Genomic DNA, 16,372 nt, shown 5'->3' on the forward strand with positions numbered 1-16,372 from the left:
ATACAATATTCAGAAATGTAGTTCATTGTTTGAACAAAAGCAAAACATAACGTCAGAGAAGCACTTAGTCTACATAGAAATGTGCCTAAACATATCGGAGCACTAAAATATAGAATTTATGCGATAAGTCTCTCGTTTTCAAAGACATCGCTTACTGTCTTATAACTATAATATTCTTCTAAAATGTAATTTAGTCTTTAGTATTTATGTTTGTACTATTTGTTTGTAGCTATTGCACGCTCCGTGGAGGCTGTAAAAAATATATAACGTCACGTGAGGAAACCCCTGTTTTTTCAATGAGTGATTGGAATCTGAACCAATCACATATCACAAGCCAGAGCCCTGCGACCTGATTGGCTTAACGCCAGGTGACGTGAGTGCAGCAGGCACATAAATTCACCGCGCCATCTCTATTCAGTGCTCTACACAGTATGGCCGGCGATATTAGCTAGCACTCGCTAACGGTATTCTCTGCAAAAGGGAAGACGGTAACTCAAGAAAATCAACACCTGGATTGTTTAAAGGACTGTACCTCAATAAATTATAACGGATCGAGGAAGGATTAATCAAGTTGTACACGTTACAACCAAAGTTTAATATTTTTTGTAGGGTGTCTGTTGTCTCATGATGGAAGATAACGGTGCACATTTCTTCGAGGGGACCGAGAAGCTGTTGGAGGTGTGGTTCTCTCGGCAGGATGAGGGCAAAGGAACCGGGGACCTCCGTACCATCCCAAGGTTTGTGTCAGCCCTCAGCAGCAGCATACGTCTGAAACGTTGGCTGAGGCGCCGGCCACATGCTTGGCTTCATTCCCGCAGTCCATTGGTGACATCTAACGAGTTTAACGTGATTAAAATGTTGTTTTCAAGAGGTAATCTCTTCTCTGTTCTCAATAATTCATCCTCCGTTAGCTCAGTTGGCTAGAAGAGAACCACATTGTCACACCAGAGCATAGCACCAGAGCCCAGTACCAGGGAGCTAGCTAACACCGTCACTCGAAAATGGCCACCTCCCCCTTTAACAGCGACTTCAAAGCTGAGTCATTCATTCTTCACCGAGTAAATTTAAGGCAGCTAACATGTTAGCATGGTGATCCGTCACCAGTTATGGTGAGCGATGGCTCAATGGTATCATGCTAAAGAGCCGTCTTGCCAGCAAGTTGGCAACTCGTTTATAGCTAACAGTTAGCTAACTCTAGCTAGTTCCTGTGAGAAACGTATCCAGCCCCCAGTATGCTGCTGTCTTCCCACTCTTAGTACTATTTCATGGGAATGAGGCTCTGCTTTCATAAACCTTATTTAGCAGCTTACTCTGGGACCAACATTTAACGGGCTGGATCCTTTTTACCCCGTCAGTGCGCACGCGTTTTATTGCCCCCGCAGTGGTGTTGGGACGTCGTTTGATTACATTACACCAGAGTGCTAAAATATACTATGCTACGTGTTTTAATGTAGCCGGACGGACTTTGATTCAATTGTGTTGTGAGTTAACTGTAAATGGGGAGGTTGTTTTTCTTCCTGCGTCATTAAACTACGAGGGGGGGCCTCGCTGGAGATGTCAAGCATGTGGTCGCCCGTCGTCACCGCGTGTTTCCTCGGGTGCAGCGACACTGGCCGCCGACAGGACACGCACGCAAAGGTCACTCAAATGTTAGTTTCTGATCAACCAAATGGGATCTGCTTTGCAATTTAAGACTCGTGTGGTCTAGAAGACCGGGTCCCGGATGCTCTCATCAAAAAGTACATCACCATGATGACTGAGACACCGTCACCAGTGAGTGTTTACGGTTTGCTTTTTTGATAAGGTGTAGCCCACTCGCTGCATGGCAGCCCCAAGACCTGCTGTAGGTTGGACTCATGTTGTCCCTGCTCAGGTCACGTTTCCAGACATGTAGCCACTCTCCTCCCAGCGCCTCTGATTGGTTACAGGGTGTCCCGGCTGTGATTTGCTCAGACACTATGTATTCAAAGGAAAGGGTTTAGTAGAGTGGTGGTTAAAAAGACTTGACCTCCATTTGTTACTTTGCCTCAAACACTGAGGAGATTGTGCCAAATGGAGTGAAATTCATTTATAAGTGAATATATTATTACGGTGCCATATATCACTGGTTTGGTTTTGAATTAAATGAGGTAGTTTGTCCAGGACAGGTTTCTGCAGTGTAAGTAAAGCAACTCTATATGTGTTCAGTGTCAACATAATAATTTATGATAACTGCTGGTTTAGAAGTCATCACCCTGCAGCACATCTCTTTACCTGGTTTAAAAAATTGTGTTTTGTTTTTATAACAGCCAGAGGGCAGATTAACGGCTCAGAGGGACACTATTGGTGGATCAGGCTCGCTGGATGTCTGCCAATGTCCAAATAAGTCCACAAGGGCATCTGATTCACAAATGTGGAGCTCGCTCACATTACCTCCGCTGTCCTTCAGTGCTCTACAGCACATTAGTCGGCTGCTAGTGATTGTCAAGCAATTGCTGCTGAAGGATAGTTAATGTTGTCACATGTACACACTACTTTAACCTGTGGCCTTCACTGTCCTCATGGCTATGTAGCTGAATATTAGTCATGGCACCTTGATCTGTCTGATGCTTTAAGTTACCAGAGACAGTTTGGAAAGGAGGTGGTACAGTCTGGGTGGTGTTTTTTAAATGTGGTCCTTTCCTAGAGACCAATCTTTCTTTGAGGAAAATCTGATCTTGCTGAGCGACCAGAAATAGCCTGTGGTGTACATTTCACACTGAAACGGGAGCTGAGCCAGGTCTCCAGTAACGTTGTCCCTCTGGTATGAAGCTGGGAAGCCGACATGTTGCAACAGCTCTGTCATCTGTAATAAAGGGGCAGTCTGTTTTGCTGTTTCAGCAGATTCATGATCGTCTGTGTGAGAAATTCATGATTTAGTCCAACTGATTACATGTCACCCAGAATCTCCAGAAGACGTCTGTCTGCGTTTCATCAGAATGATAGACGAGTTCTTAGCAAATGAAGAGAGCACAGAGCAAATGGGTGTATGTTTCTGCCAATGATTGTTATGCAAATATATTGACATGAAGTGGCAAGATGTTTCTAATTAAATAATAAAAAAAACTAACTTTATCATTTCAAGTGGTGGTGTTTATGGGGATGAAGCAGGGGTGGTCCCCAGGCACACTTGAAGTGGGGGCAGAAGCAGCCCTCCTGTTAAAGAGCACTGGCTGTGTTGTCTGCTACATAACTTACAGAAACGGAATCCTCCCTGTAGCGGGAGTGTGTGCTTTACTTATTAAAATAAATAAGATTCTTAAATGAATGTCAAAGTGCTAATTGTTTTTCATTTCTGTTTTTAGGTTTGAGTGGGACAAACTTTTGGAGAATGTGCATTGTTTGATCATAAGTGTGACAAAGTCTGACAAGCAGGAAGCTTATATACTCAGGTGAGTGCTGGTCTTTACTTCCAGAACGTCTCCTGCTTTCCTCCTGATTAGAAGGCAGGCAGGATTAGACAGCGGTCACCTGTAAACCGCTTTCCATTGACGGCACAGTCTGTCTCATACATTACATGATGCTATAAATGATATTCAGGGGATGTAACGAGTGTGGAATATAAAGGAAACTCAGCTTTCAACACTATCTAATGGGTTTGTGAGGCCAGTTATCAGCACTAACTGTAAGATGCATTTGGCTGATTTTAAAGAATCAAACAAATTTGGCAGTTAAAACAAATTCTCATGGCAACCAGGAAGTCATTTCAAAACACCTGCATTTATTATTGTCAAATACAGACTGCAGCCAGTATACTACAGATTACACATAACCAAGTAGTATTAACAAATGCATGAATATTTGATCATTACTTTAAACCTACTTCACCTACAAGCATGTTTAACAACGCTTTGTGTTAAAACCTCTGTGGGGCAAGTTGAAAAGTTCTTTTATTCAGGAGTTCCTTGTGTTTATAACGTAAGGCTGCATGATATGAGGAAAATATGGCATTTATAGTGTTGAATATTGTGATAACTATTGCTTGTGATAAACAGATGAAGTAATTTCTGCTGCTTTAACTACACTTCTAAAATACCACAAATTGCATGTTGAATTAAAAAAAAAGAGAGATTTGATTGAACTGAACACACAAGGCCCCAATAAGACTGTTACATTTTTAAAGGGTAACTTAAAGTGAAATATTGCAGACTTTCATAATGCGTTTATCGTGCAGTTGACGACACAATAACAATACTATATTGTGTAATGTTAATGTGTGCTGTAAATGAGGATTAACTCCTAATCTTGGGAAGTTGCCACTTTGCTTGACACATTTAGCAGCACAGGAAGAGAAAGTCCAGCAGAACAAAAGTTGCTGATCTCGGAATTGGAACTATTGTGTAAACTCAGTGGACCGATGGTGATAAACAGTGTGTGGGTGGTGATGATCACTTGTTTAATAAATGAGATTGTGTACAATTGTGTTACACTTCTCCTGTAATTATTTGCTTCCTCAGTGAGAGTAGCATGTTTGTCTCCAAGAGACGTTTCATTTTGAAGACATGCGGAACCACCCTCTTACTGCAAGCACTGGTGCCTCTGCTGGAACTCGCCAGGGAGTACTGCGGTTTCGATGCCATCGAGGTAGGACACGCAGCATTGAGTATATTCAGAGACTGAAATACTAAATCCTCATTTCTGTAGCCATTAACGGATTCCTGTTTTTGTTTTTTTTCTCACATTTTCACACAATGTTGTTTTATTTTTTGCAGAATTTCTTCTACTCCCGCAAGAACTTTATGAAGCCAACCCATCAAGAGTTCCCTCATCGAAACTTCCAGGAGGAAGTTGACTTTCTTAGCCAGATTTTCCCAAGTATGTAACACTATAGAACCTTAGCACGACCCTCCTTTTTTGTCTGTCGCAGTTTCCCCTCCCAAATATGCTCTAAATGCATTTTAAAGAAAGTGAAAGGGTACAATGCCTCGAGCACATCTGTGAATAAGAAGGTTGAAGAGGTTGCCTGGTGGTCTACGAATCCAATAAAGGATGCATGCAATTCCATATTTGAGATTGTCATGTTAACTGTAATATACATATATGGTCTTCTCTTTGCTTCTTCCAGATGGTGCAGCCTACTGTATGGGACGTTTGAACTCTGACTGCTGGTAAGAATCACTGGTTGAAACTTCATTTATTGTCCAGATGCATAATTTTTGTGGAGATTAGTACTGAACTGTGCTTCCCACTGGTGAAAGATGTTGTAGGAATGGTCCTGTTTCTCTATAAATAAAACTATGCCTTTTCATTTTCTAGAATATTTATTCAGTCTCTTCCAGCCACATCAGAATGTTGCTGCATGACATTTAGATCTTAGCACAGATAATGACGAGATCTAGTACAATCATGAGACTGAGGTAAAAAGGTCAAGCCTATTGAATAAGCTCTCACTGCCCCTCACAAAGGTACCTGTTTACCCTGGACTTACCAGAGTACTGGGAGAACAAGCTTGCGGATCAGACGCTGGAAGTTCTGATGAGTGACCTCGATCCAGCCATTATGGACCAGTTCTATATGAAAGATGGTGTTTCTGCAAGTGATGTCACTCGTGTAAGTAGATTGTTTGATATTTGAGGTTCCAGTATTGTGAGGTTTGTTCAGAGTGGTCAGGCTGCTGTTTACAGCTGAGCACACATGGAGGTGTGTCATTGATGGTTAATTTGATGTGGACGTAGTTGTGTGCATCTCTTGTTGCAGATGAGTGGAATTCGTGACCTGATACAAGGTTCTGTGATCGACGCCACAATGTTCAACCCTTGTGGATACTCAATGAATGGAATGAAGACTGACGTGAGTCTCTTTTGAGCTGCTGCCTCTGTCGAGCTTATACATTTGTGTAATGTGGCTCTGCTGGTTGTCTTCTCCAGGGAACTTACTGGACTATCCACATCACCCCAGAGCCAGAGTTCTCCTACGTCAGCTTCGAAACCAACCTCTCCCAGACATCGTACGATGATCTGGTCAGTAAAGTGGTGGAGGTGTTCAAGCCAGGGAAATTTGTGACTACGCTTTTTGTCAATCAGGTATGTTTTTAAAATAAAGCTTGCTTTCATTCAGATGGATTTTAATTAAAGTTGTCACTGAGTTTTTTTGTTTTTTCCTTCGTTTGCCTCTGCAGAGCTCAAAGTGTCGCAGTGTCTTTTCTCCTGCCCAGAAACTGGAGGGCTACAAGCGTCTCGACCGCCAGTTGGCTCAATTCAACGATTATAATTTTGTTTTCACCAGCTACGCCAAGAGCCGCCAGCAGAACCAGCAGAGCTGAGGGTTGAGGATGAAGAGGCGTAAAAAGAAAGGCGGCCGCGCAGGGCACCCCCCTTGTGGCCGGTGTCACCCCCCAGTAGAGAGCTTGTCCGCCCCCCTCCTCTTCCCCTTCTGCTGTTGTCGTCCAGAATCTCTTGGTGCTGAGGCGGTCGCGAGCCCTAGTTTAACCTCCAGTTTGAGTTGTTTGCATTGTTGTACCTGTGACTTAGATCTCTTGCATGAAAGCTCTTTTCTCTGTTTCGATAGTCTAGCTCACTCTTGCTGTGATCTTGAAGTGCATGAAGAGGAATTAAACGCGCTCCGTTTGAGGCTGTCTACTTGTGCCCAGTCCAACAGACTCTTCCTGCAGGTGTCCCCCCTCATCCCCCACAGACAAGGCTTCCGCCCACACTAGGCCGGAGCCCTGACATGCTCAGACCAGTACGCCTCTAATGATCGAAACTCCACTTTCACTTTTCAAGTTCGACCAAACTCGTCTCTAGCTAATTGGCTCTCAACAATTGATATTTATGAATTCTGAGTGCGCTTTAAAAAGCTGTTTCCTCATGGTACGAAGAGAAGGCTAACCTTCTGTCTGATTGAATGTATAAGTCATGGTGAGCTTTTGGGTGTTCTTATCGTTGTCTTACAGTCGGGACATGTTTGAGTTCTTTGAAAACTAATGCCATACTAGCTGTTTAATGTTGCACTATTGGATTAAAAAGGATTGCAGATTATTGGTCAATGTAAACTGCACTAAGGCAAACTGGTTTGCTGGGCTTTAATGCATTCATTAATGTGTGCTCCACTCGACAATCATGTAGTCCGTGTGTTTCCCCATGTAGACGGGCTTTTAAAGTTATATGCCTCGAATATGTATGCGTATGAATAATTCAAGATTTAACATGCGCACTTTGATTCACCCAGGCTTCTTTATTTACAGCATGCTGTATCTATAGGAAGCCTCTGGGTCTTAAACCCCCCCCCCCCCCCCACACGCACACCAGTCATATTCAGCACATTCACATGAAGTGGTTAAAAGGAAAATGTTCAAACTGAATGTAGCACAGCCGTGTAAAGCTGCGGTGTCTGTCCCCTGTCTTTCGAATGTACACTTCTCTAGAGAAAAGCCTGGACCGGGTTTGAGCTCAGTGTACCACTCCAGTAGCACACGCACACACAATGCCCTCTGCTGCCCAGCCATTGTCCAACTGGCAGGGGAGTCCCCTGCCAGTCAGACTGGCAGTTGGCCCCAGAACTGTGACCTGACGAGAGCCGGCCCTCCTGGCTGCGCCCACTCTCAATGGGAAATAATGAATCGGACACTTTTTGCTTAGTTGCCCAGCAAAGCATTTTTCTTTTTCCCACATAATATCATCCTCTGTCTCTTTCCGCCCCATACAGAAATCTGTAAGCGCACAATAGAGGCCCACCAGTCTGAGCATGCCAGGGTGATCCCGGATCATTCCACATGTAACCACTGCATAAACTACCATTTTATTAAATTTATTGTGACCAGACATTTTTTGCAGTGAATTGGTCGAAAATGTGACTCCCCAGCAGTTTTTTTTTTTTTTTTTTTTTTTGGATCAATTCCCTTTGTTCATTGAGGGGGAAAATCCTGTGATACTATGGTGCATGTGACTATAGTGGCGTGTTGCTTGACTGTGTAGTGTAACGTGTCTCTTCCCTTTTTTCTTTTCTTTTTGTCAGTAGGTCTGTGTGCTTCACCTTCCTCTTGTTTTACCAGCTGATGCATTTCCTGATGTGTTTGGGATAGGTGGGGAATTCTTCCTTAAGGGGTTAGGTTAACATGTATTAATCTTGTTTCAAGTGCTGAAAGTCGGTTAGGTTTCTTATTTATGATAAAGTGCGGTTTGTCTTCTCTGCCTGCCGTTCGCTTCAGTGTTGTTCATGATGCTTCTCCTGCCAGAGAATGCAGTTTGAATTTTGAGCCGGAGAAGACAGGCCCGGAGTCTTAACCTGCGTTCAGCCCTTATGGTGCACTCCGTCTGTTCTTTGGAAACCTGTGTGATGATTGCATCAGCACCTGTAGTAGTGCATTCATCACCTGAGTCACTCTGTGAGCTGGTCGGACCAGTTAATGTAAGAACTAGTAGCGGAGTTGACGCTTGGAATAATTTCCCTCTAGTTTTGTCTATCGTGGCTTTTTGGAGTGGTTTCATTCTTTTCCTGAGGACCAATCTCTGCTCTCACATGAGTGACTCTTGCGTTGCTGTCAAATGACTGAGGTGATCTGCCATGATGTTCTGGGTCCTTTTCATGAAGTCGCACATTTTAGGGATTTGAACTGTTCAAAAGTACTGAAGCAGTTTCACGCTAACTGTTGTTGGATTAAGTACATTTTAGCCTTGTTGGTGTGGATCATTATGCTATTTTATTTTTTTATACAGTGAACTCAAAATGCATTTTTGCAGTTGAATGGTAATAGAATTTTATACAAAATATTTTGTATTTTTGCTCTGGACCAATTTCTTTTTCTTCCCTTTTGTCCAAATGTTAATTTTGTTGTGAAAGCAGTTTGTTCTGAAGTTATGGGATGACCTTTTTAAAACTGACTAAATCCATGTTTTTTTTTTTTTTTTTCTTCCACCATCCCTTCCTCTGAATTCTCTCCAGAGGTGGGGAAGGTGAAATCCTCCCCTGGGTCAGAGGGTGCAGTTGCAGGATGTACTGAAGGAGAAACGTTGCTGTTCTAATTCTTTCTTTTGCTGTTCTTTGGATGGTCAAGATGTGCTAAATATATCTGTGCTATGAGCTTGATGCTTCAATAAAAAGATTCTTATCTGTGCAACGGCTGTGTTCTTTATTTGACCCATTTTTGGCTAGAGCCATCGGGAACAAAGACTGTCATTTAAGAGAAGATTGAAAGAGCAAAAGAAGCTAACAATATAGAGCACCATGTCATTATTGCAGAGCCTGTATGTTGCAGTCACTTAGTAACCCATACATAAAATATATGTTGATGCAAAGTCTTACTACTTTAGTCTGTAGTATGCCATACATTTTAAAAACACAATCCTACATTTCCTGCAATGAAATGGCTGCTGCAGAGAAGCATCTGTGCAGCATGATGTTGCCACCACCATGCTTCACACTAGGGATGTTATGTTTCTGATGTTCTGTGCAACTTGTGAGCGTCATCTCATCAAAATGGTGCGGAGAGAATAAATTAGAAGGGTAACAGTGTTTTACTCAGTTGGAACTCAATTTCCATAAAATGGCTTGATAGAAACTTTACATTACAGGTCATTTAGCAGCCTCTCTTATCCAGAGAGCCTTACAGTGAACTAACTACAGGGACAGTCTCCCTGGAGCAGCTCAGGGTTAAGTACCTTGCTCAGGATGGCATCCCTGGTATTGAACTCACAACCTTCTGGTGTTCTGTTTGGAAGCCCTACCACAAGACCACTACCTCAATTGCTTTCACAGATGTGTAAAACTTATGCTTTCAATTTCTGCTTTGTCTGGAAAAGAAGGCACAGTGGACTATTCCATTAATATTTACTTTCCTTGTGCGATGCGAGGGTCTAAGGATAGAGGGTGTCGTATCCTGTACAGTCTGTAAAGCACACCGAGACAAATGTGTCATTTGTGATATTGGGCTATATAAATAAATAAAGATTTGATTTACTTTAATAATCTGAAGCTTTGCCTGTGAAAGTTTATCTACTCGTAATGTATAAGCAGCATTTTAATCATATAAATGAAGTGCTATGTTTATTGTATTTTCATTGTCTTGTTTGGCACCTTGTATTGCAGCTTTGCACGAAAGGTGCCATATAAGTAAATAAAGTAAATTAAATCAGATTTTGTATTATCTCAAAAAATAAAGCCTGCCAATCTGACAACTTTGAACACCAGCAATGTATTTAATGTTATGCTTGCACATTCTCTTTAAAATAACTATAAACTACATGTGGTATTTCCTTCTGGATCTGAATTAAAAGGAGACGTAAGCTGTTCAATGAGACATGCATAACCTTTTGAAACAATGCAATACATTTGTAAAATGAGGGCCTTACCTCCTGACTCAAGAACTGAAGAAAAACAACTGCCTATCAATGCATTGTGCTTTTAAATTTTACAACATATATTGAAGCCTAAATATTTTTATCGCATTTTTTCACATTTTTATTGAATTTTTTTCTAATGATTCACGGTTATTTCACTACGTTTGTTGTCATGCACTAATACACCAAAGCACATTCCTTGTATCAAGTCCACTTATTAACACTGTCCCTGAGTGAATCCTAACGCCTCTGTGACAGCTCGCTCTCATGTGGAGGACTTGCTGCTATCTGGTGGACAGGGAATGTTCAGAGCAGAGGCACAACCTGCTTTCTCAGATATGCATGTCCAGTCCGAGGCTCAGTCACGGTCCAAAATCACGAAGTGATTTTTCTCAGACACACAGAAGCAAAGAAAAAACAAACAATACAACTTTTCAAGAGAACATTGCCATCAATGGTTCCACCTTTCACTTCTACACGTCTAAAATAAATATCCATGGTCCTCTTGAGGAACATTTTTGCTGCAGATCGTGCTGTTTGGAAAACCAGAGGGTACGGAGTGTGGACTGGTACCTGGGGAGATGTTAGTTTGCCTCCTTGAACTGTAGGCTTTATATATACAGTATATATCCTAATACTAGAATGGGTCCATCACTGACTGTGGAAAAATAAATGATACCTTACAGTCTCTTCTAAAAGAATACCATGATGGACAAATAGTAAACAGGGAAATGCTGTAATTTTGGTGGAGCATTATGGAAATTGTTTTCAAGTATTAAATGTAGATATATACATACCAACCACACACATCAATACAGTGTGTGTGTGTGTGTGTGTGTGTGTGTGTGTGTGTGTGTGTGTGTGTGTGTGTGTGTGTGTGTGTGTGTGTGTTATTTTGGTCTGCAGCTCCCCTGGTGGACAGTAAGCTAACACTAGGTGGCGCTGATCAACTTGAAGGAGGAAATTAGCCACTGTTACACCAGAGAAGAAGAAAATCACCAATGTTGTCTTCCTGCTTTCACTCACGTGGAAGAAGAACCTCAGCGTGAGTGCTCGTGCAACGTGTAGCCTGGAGAAAAACGAGGAAAGATAGAAAAATGACGCAGTTGGACGGTGTAGTGTAAGTTTGACAAAGTGAAATAACTATAACCATGTTCAAGCGTCTGTATGTATCTTCTTGTTCAGCACTCGTGAAACTCATTTTGTTAAAACGGCTAACGTTAGCCTAGCATTAGCTAACTTTAGCCTAATGTTTCGAGAGCTTTCTATAACGTGAAAGCGAATTTATCACCGTGTGGTCGCTCGTCATCTACATTCAGTGCAAAACACACAATGTAGCGCGAGTATCGAACTGTCACATATAAGCATGTAACAACTGTAAAACAAGTGTTAGCCCAACCCAGAGACATCAGTAAACTGTTATAATGCTATTTATTCACAGTTTGGTGGGCTGACTCAGACTTTGAGCAACAATCATGGTCAGGCTGAAATACCGGGAGAAGAAAGTTATGATGGCTTAGGGACGGAAAGTTAACCTGTTTTGATTTGTACTTCTAGTACTATAATACTATTTAGTTGTTGGTGTCTACTGCTGATTGTTGAATTACTTTTATAATCTGTATGTAAAGAGTATGAACTACAGTACAGTGGCTCCCAACAAAGTGTCCAAAGCCTCTTCTCGTTGATATAAGAATGCAGATGGTTTGTCCAAGACAGATGAAGGCTCTCTTAATAATTTTCAACAACTACTACACTACCAGGATATGTCATTAACTAAAGTGGCATTATATGCTACATACTGTAATATAATGTTATTAACCTCCATACATCAAGCCAGCAGCCATGCTATCAATTAAGTATGTTAGATGAGAGGAAGAGGGACCATCCCATTGTCATGCTCATGTTGGTCCTGAAAGGTAGGAAATGAACAATGATTTTTAAATATCACTAATTTGTAGATTTTCAGTGTTCCTTTTAGTTTTTAAAATAAGATATTTTCATCAAATTACTGAAGACTTAAAATTATGTTAATGTGGCCCATAAAAACACCACAGTAATATGAGTGTATGGTTGTTTTCTTATTTGTTAAGCTACAGTATAATATTTATCATAATTACCCTGACTTCTAATGATCAAAGTTAGGATACATTTCCTCAAAGTGGTAAATTAATGTGTCGGCCAGTCTTTTTCATTTTTATTTTTCTTGAGCACAATAGTCTTTTGTATTTAGTTTAACTTGGGAAAGGATATGCAATTGTTAGATTAAAGGAGGACTTGTGTTTTCGGCCCTTGCTTTTATCATAGTTTAGCATGAACAGGCTGTAGAACTGGTGATTGTCAATTTGTATCAATCTATCCATCCATCGTCTACCGCTTATCCGGGATCGGGTCATGGGGGCAGCAGCTCCAGTAAGAAACCCCAATCTTCCCTTCTCTGGGCCACATCCTCCAGCTCCGACTGGGGGATCCTGAGGCGTTCCCAGGCCAGTGAGGAGATATAATCGCTCCACCGAGTCCTGGGTCTTCCCCGGGGTCTCCTCCCAGCTGGACGTGCCTGGAACACCTCCCTAGGGAGGCGCCCAGGTGGCATCCTTACTAGATGCCAGAACCACCTCAACTGGCTCTTTTCAACGTAAAGGAGCAGCGGCTCTACTCAGAGTCTCTCACGGATGGCTGAGCTTCTCACCTTATCTCTAAGGGAGACGCCAGCCACCCGTCTGAGAAAACCCATTTCGGCCGCTTGTACCCGTGATCTCGTTCTTTCGGTTATGACCCAGCCTTCATGACCATAGGTGAGGGTAGGAACGAAGATCGACCGGTATATTGAGAGCTTTGCCTTCTGGCTCAGCTCTCTTTTCGTCACAACGGTGCGGTAAAGTGACTGTAATACCGCCCCCGCTGCTCCGATTCTCCGGCCAATCTCTCGCTCCATTGTCCCCTCACTCGCGAACAAGACCCCGAGGTACTTGAACTCCTTCACTTGGGGTAATGGCTCATTCCCTACCCGGAGTAGGCAATCCACCGGTTTCCTGCTGAGAGCCATGGCCTCAGATTTGGAGGTGCTGATCCTCATCCCAACCGCTTCACACTCGGCTGCGAGCCCATCCAGTGACTGTTGAAGGTCACAGACCGATGATGCCATAAGGACATCATCTGCAAAGAGCAGCGATGAGATCCTCAGGTCACCGAACTGCAACCCCTCTCCTCCACGACTACGCCTCGATATCCTATCCATGAAAATCACGAACAGGATTGGTGATAAAGTGCAGCCCTGGCGGAGGCCAACATTCACGGGAAACGAGTCCGACTTACTGCCGAGTATCCGGACACAACTCTCGCTTTGGGCGTACAGGGATTGGATGGCCCTCAAAAGTGACCCCCTCACCCCATACTCCCGCAGCACCTCCCACAGTATCACCCGGGTTCTCCAGATCCACAAAACACATGTAGACCGGATGGGCGTACTCCCAGGCCCCCTCCAGGATCCTTGCAAGAGTAAAGAGTTGGTCTGTTGTTCCACGACCAGTACGGAATCCGCATTGTTCCTCTTCAATCAGAGGTTCGACTACCGGCCGAACCCTCCTTTCCAGTACCTTGGAGTAGACTTTACCAGGGAGGCTGAGAAGTGTGATACCCCTGTAGTTGGCACACACTCTCTGGTCCCCCTTTTTAAATAGGGGAACCACCACCCCGGTCTGCCAACCCCTAGGCACTGTCCCAGACTTCCACGCAATGTTGACGAGGCGTGTCAACCAAGACAGCCCCTCAACACCCAAAGCCTTCAGCATTTCTGGACGGATCTCATCAACCCCTGCGGCTTTGCCACTGTGGAGTTGTTTGACTACCTCAGTGACTTCCATCAGGGAAATTGACGATGATCCCCCATCAGCTTCCAGCTCTGCCTCAACCATAGAGGGCGTTAGTCGGATTCAGGAGTTCCTCAAAGTGCTCCCTCCAGCGGCCGATAACCTTCTCAGTTGAAGTAAGCAGGGTCCCACCCTTGCTGTACAAAGCTTGGATGGTTCCTCGCTTCCCCCTCCTGAGGTGCCGGATGGTTTTCCAGAAGCACCTTGGTGCCGACCGAAAGTCCTTCTCCGAACTTCTCCCACACCCGCTGCTTTGCCTCTGACACGGCAGAAGCTGCTGCCCTTCTAGTCCTTCGATACCCTGCAACTTTTTGGCTTCCCTGACCACCGGGGTCCACCACGGTGTTCGAGGGTTACCGCCCCTTGAGGCACCTAAGACCTTGAGACCACAGCTCATCACCGCAGCTTCAGCAATAGAGGTTTTGAATATCGCCCACTCAGGTTCAATGAGTTAAAGATCCCCAGGACAGGGGCTTCCTCCAGATGTTCCCAGTTCACCCGCACTACCCGTTTGGGTTTACCAGGTCTGTCCAGAGTCTTCCCCCACCCCTTGATCCAACTCACCACCAGATGGTGATCAGTCGACAGCTCCGCCCCTCTCTTCACCCGAGTGTCCAAAACATGCGGCCTCAGATCAGATGATACGATTACGAAATCGATCATTGACCTTTGGCCTAGGGTGCTCTGGTACCACGTGCACTTATGAGCATCCTTATTTCCGAACATGGTGTTTGTTATGGCCATTCCATGACTAGCACAGAAGTCCAACAACAAACGACCGTTCGGGTTTAGATCCGGGAGGCCCTTCCTCCCAATCACGCCTCTCCAGGTGTCTCCATCGTTTCCCACGTGTGCGTTGAAGTCTCCCAGCAAGACTACGGAGTCCCCTACTGGAGCCCCCTGCAGGGCTCCATTCAGGGTCTCCAAGAAGGCCGAATACTCAGAACTGCGGTTTGGGGCATAGGCACAAACAACAGTCAGAGTTTTCCCCCCCATAACTCGAAGGCGTAGGGAGGCGACCCTCTCGTCCACCGGGATAAACTCCAACGTAGCGGCGCTCAGCCGGGGGCTAGTGAGTATCCCCACCCCGGCCCGACGCCTCACACCTTGGGCAACTCCGGAGAAGAATAGAGTCCAACCCCTATCCAGGAGTACGGTTCCAGAGCCAAGACTGTGCGTGGAGGTAAGCCCCACCAGATCCAACTGGTAGCGATCCACCTCCCGCACTAGTTCCGGCTCCTTCCCCCACAGAGAGGTGACGTTCCACGTCCCCAGAGCCAGCCTCTGCTGCCTGGGTCTGGTCCGTCGAGGTCCCTGACCATCACTGCCACCCATGTGACAGCGCACCCGACCCCAGCGGTTTTTCCCATGAGTGGTGGGCCCACTGGATGGATGGATGGATGGGAGGCACCACGCAGCTTCTTCGGGCTGTGCCCGACCGGGCTCCGTGGCAAACCCGGCCACCAGGCGCTCGCTGTCGGGCCCTCCCTCTGGGCCTGGCTCCAGACGGGGGCCCCGGGCTTCCTCCGGGCAGGGTTTCTCCTTTCCTTTCCCTTTCTTTCATGAAGTCGTTTTTGAACCATTCTTAGTCTGGCATCTCGCCTGACACCAATTTGCCTTGGGAGACCCTACCAGGAGCACTAGGCTCCAGACAACACAGCTCTCAGGTTCATAGGGACACACAAACCTCTCCACCACGATAAGGTGATGGTTCCCAGAAAGGTATCAATTTGTATCAATGACCAGCAATATTACACAATAAACAATTAAAAGCTCCGGAGAATCAAAGCCATGTTTAACAATATATATTTCTAAAAACCTGTCGCATGTTATTATTTTGTGTAGCAGTTTGTCATCGTCCCCTGTGTTTGTATCTCTCCTCAGAAAACCAAAGACAAAGCGCTCCAAGCGCTTCTTGGAGAGCAGAGCGCCCAAGCTGACTGAGGATGTGAAGACAGCCATGATTATGAAAGGAGGAAACGCCAGTCAAACTGTCACCCAGGCCCTCAGGGACATAGTAAGTAACCTGCAGTAATAAATAAAAAAGATTTTCACAGGTGCATGGGCTGTTCTTAAGGTTACATAGTCAATCTCCCGATTATTGTAGACACGACAACATTACACCGTGTTCTTCTTTTGTTGCACTTTGTTTAGTAGCTCTTAGAGTAGTCAACTATTCTTTATTTCAATAGGGTAGGGTTTTAAAAACTAGTC

At 44.4% G+C, this 16,372-nt stretch overlaps 2 protein-coding genes across 3 annotated transcripts in view; both read left to right on the plus strand.

The window, feature by feature from the left end:
• The first annotated feature begins 398 nt into the window (after window positions 1-398).
• Window positions 399-9,070, plus strand: amd1 (adenosylmethionine decarboxylase 1). Of its 2 annotated transcripts, none has more exons than XM_029425338.1 (9): window positions 399-737; window positions 3,324-3,410; window positions 4,476-4,602; window positions 4,731-4,833; window positions 5,084-5,126; window positions 5,424-5,568; window positions 5,716-5,808; window positions 5,886-6,041; window positions 6,137-9,070. In XM_029425338.1, exons 1-9 carry the CDS (start codon window positions 625-627, stop codon window positions 6,278-6,280), a joined length of 1,011 nt encoding a protein of 336 aa, XP_029281198.1. In that variant the 5' UTR covers window positions 399-624; the 3' UTR covers window positions 6,281-9,070. The 2 variants fall into 2 exon arrangements, with proteins under 2 accessions (XP_029281198.1, XP_029281199.1); XM_029425339.1 differs by lacking the exon at window positions 399-737 and adding an exon at window positions 763-1,773.
• Window positions 9,071-11,255: 2,185 nt separating this feature from the next.
• rpf2 (ribosome production factor 2 homolog) overlaps window positions 11,256-16,372 on the plus strand; it is a 19,634-nt gene continuing 14,517 nt past the window's right edge. The window contains exons 1-2 of the mRNA XM_029462794.1: window positions 11,256-11,412; window positions 16,043-16,175. Coding sequence (XP_029318654.1) covers window positions 11,390-11,412; window positions 16,043-16,175 — 156 coding nt within the window. The 5' untranslated portion in view covers window positions 11,256-11,389. The remainder of the gene's footprint in view (window positions 11,413-16,042; window positions 16,176-16,372) is intronic.

The sequence above is a fragment of the Cottoperca gobio genome, chromosome 24, assembly GCF_900634415.1.
Source record: "Cottoperca gobio chromosome 24, fCotGob3.1, whole genome shotgun sequence".
NCBI classification, from domain to species: domain Eukaryota; kingdom Metazoa; phylum Chordata; class Actinopteri; order Perciformes; family Bovichtidae; genus Cottoperca; species Cottoperca gobio.

Coding starts and splice junctions, on each gene's coding strand:
- amd1 (XM_029425338.1), top strand. CDS start 625: ATGATGGAAGATAACGGTGCACATTTCTTCGAGGGGACCGAGAAGCTG. Junction 4,603..4,730: donor GCGGTTTCGATGCCATCGAG/GTAGGACACGCA, acceptor TATTTTTTGCAG/AATTTCTTCTACTCCCGCAA. Junction 6,042..6,136: donor CTACGCTTTTTGTCAATCAG/GTATGTTTTTAA, acceptor TTGCCTCTGCAG/AGCTCAAAGTGTCGCAGTGT.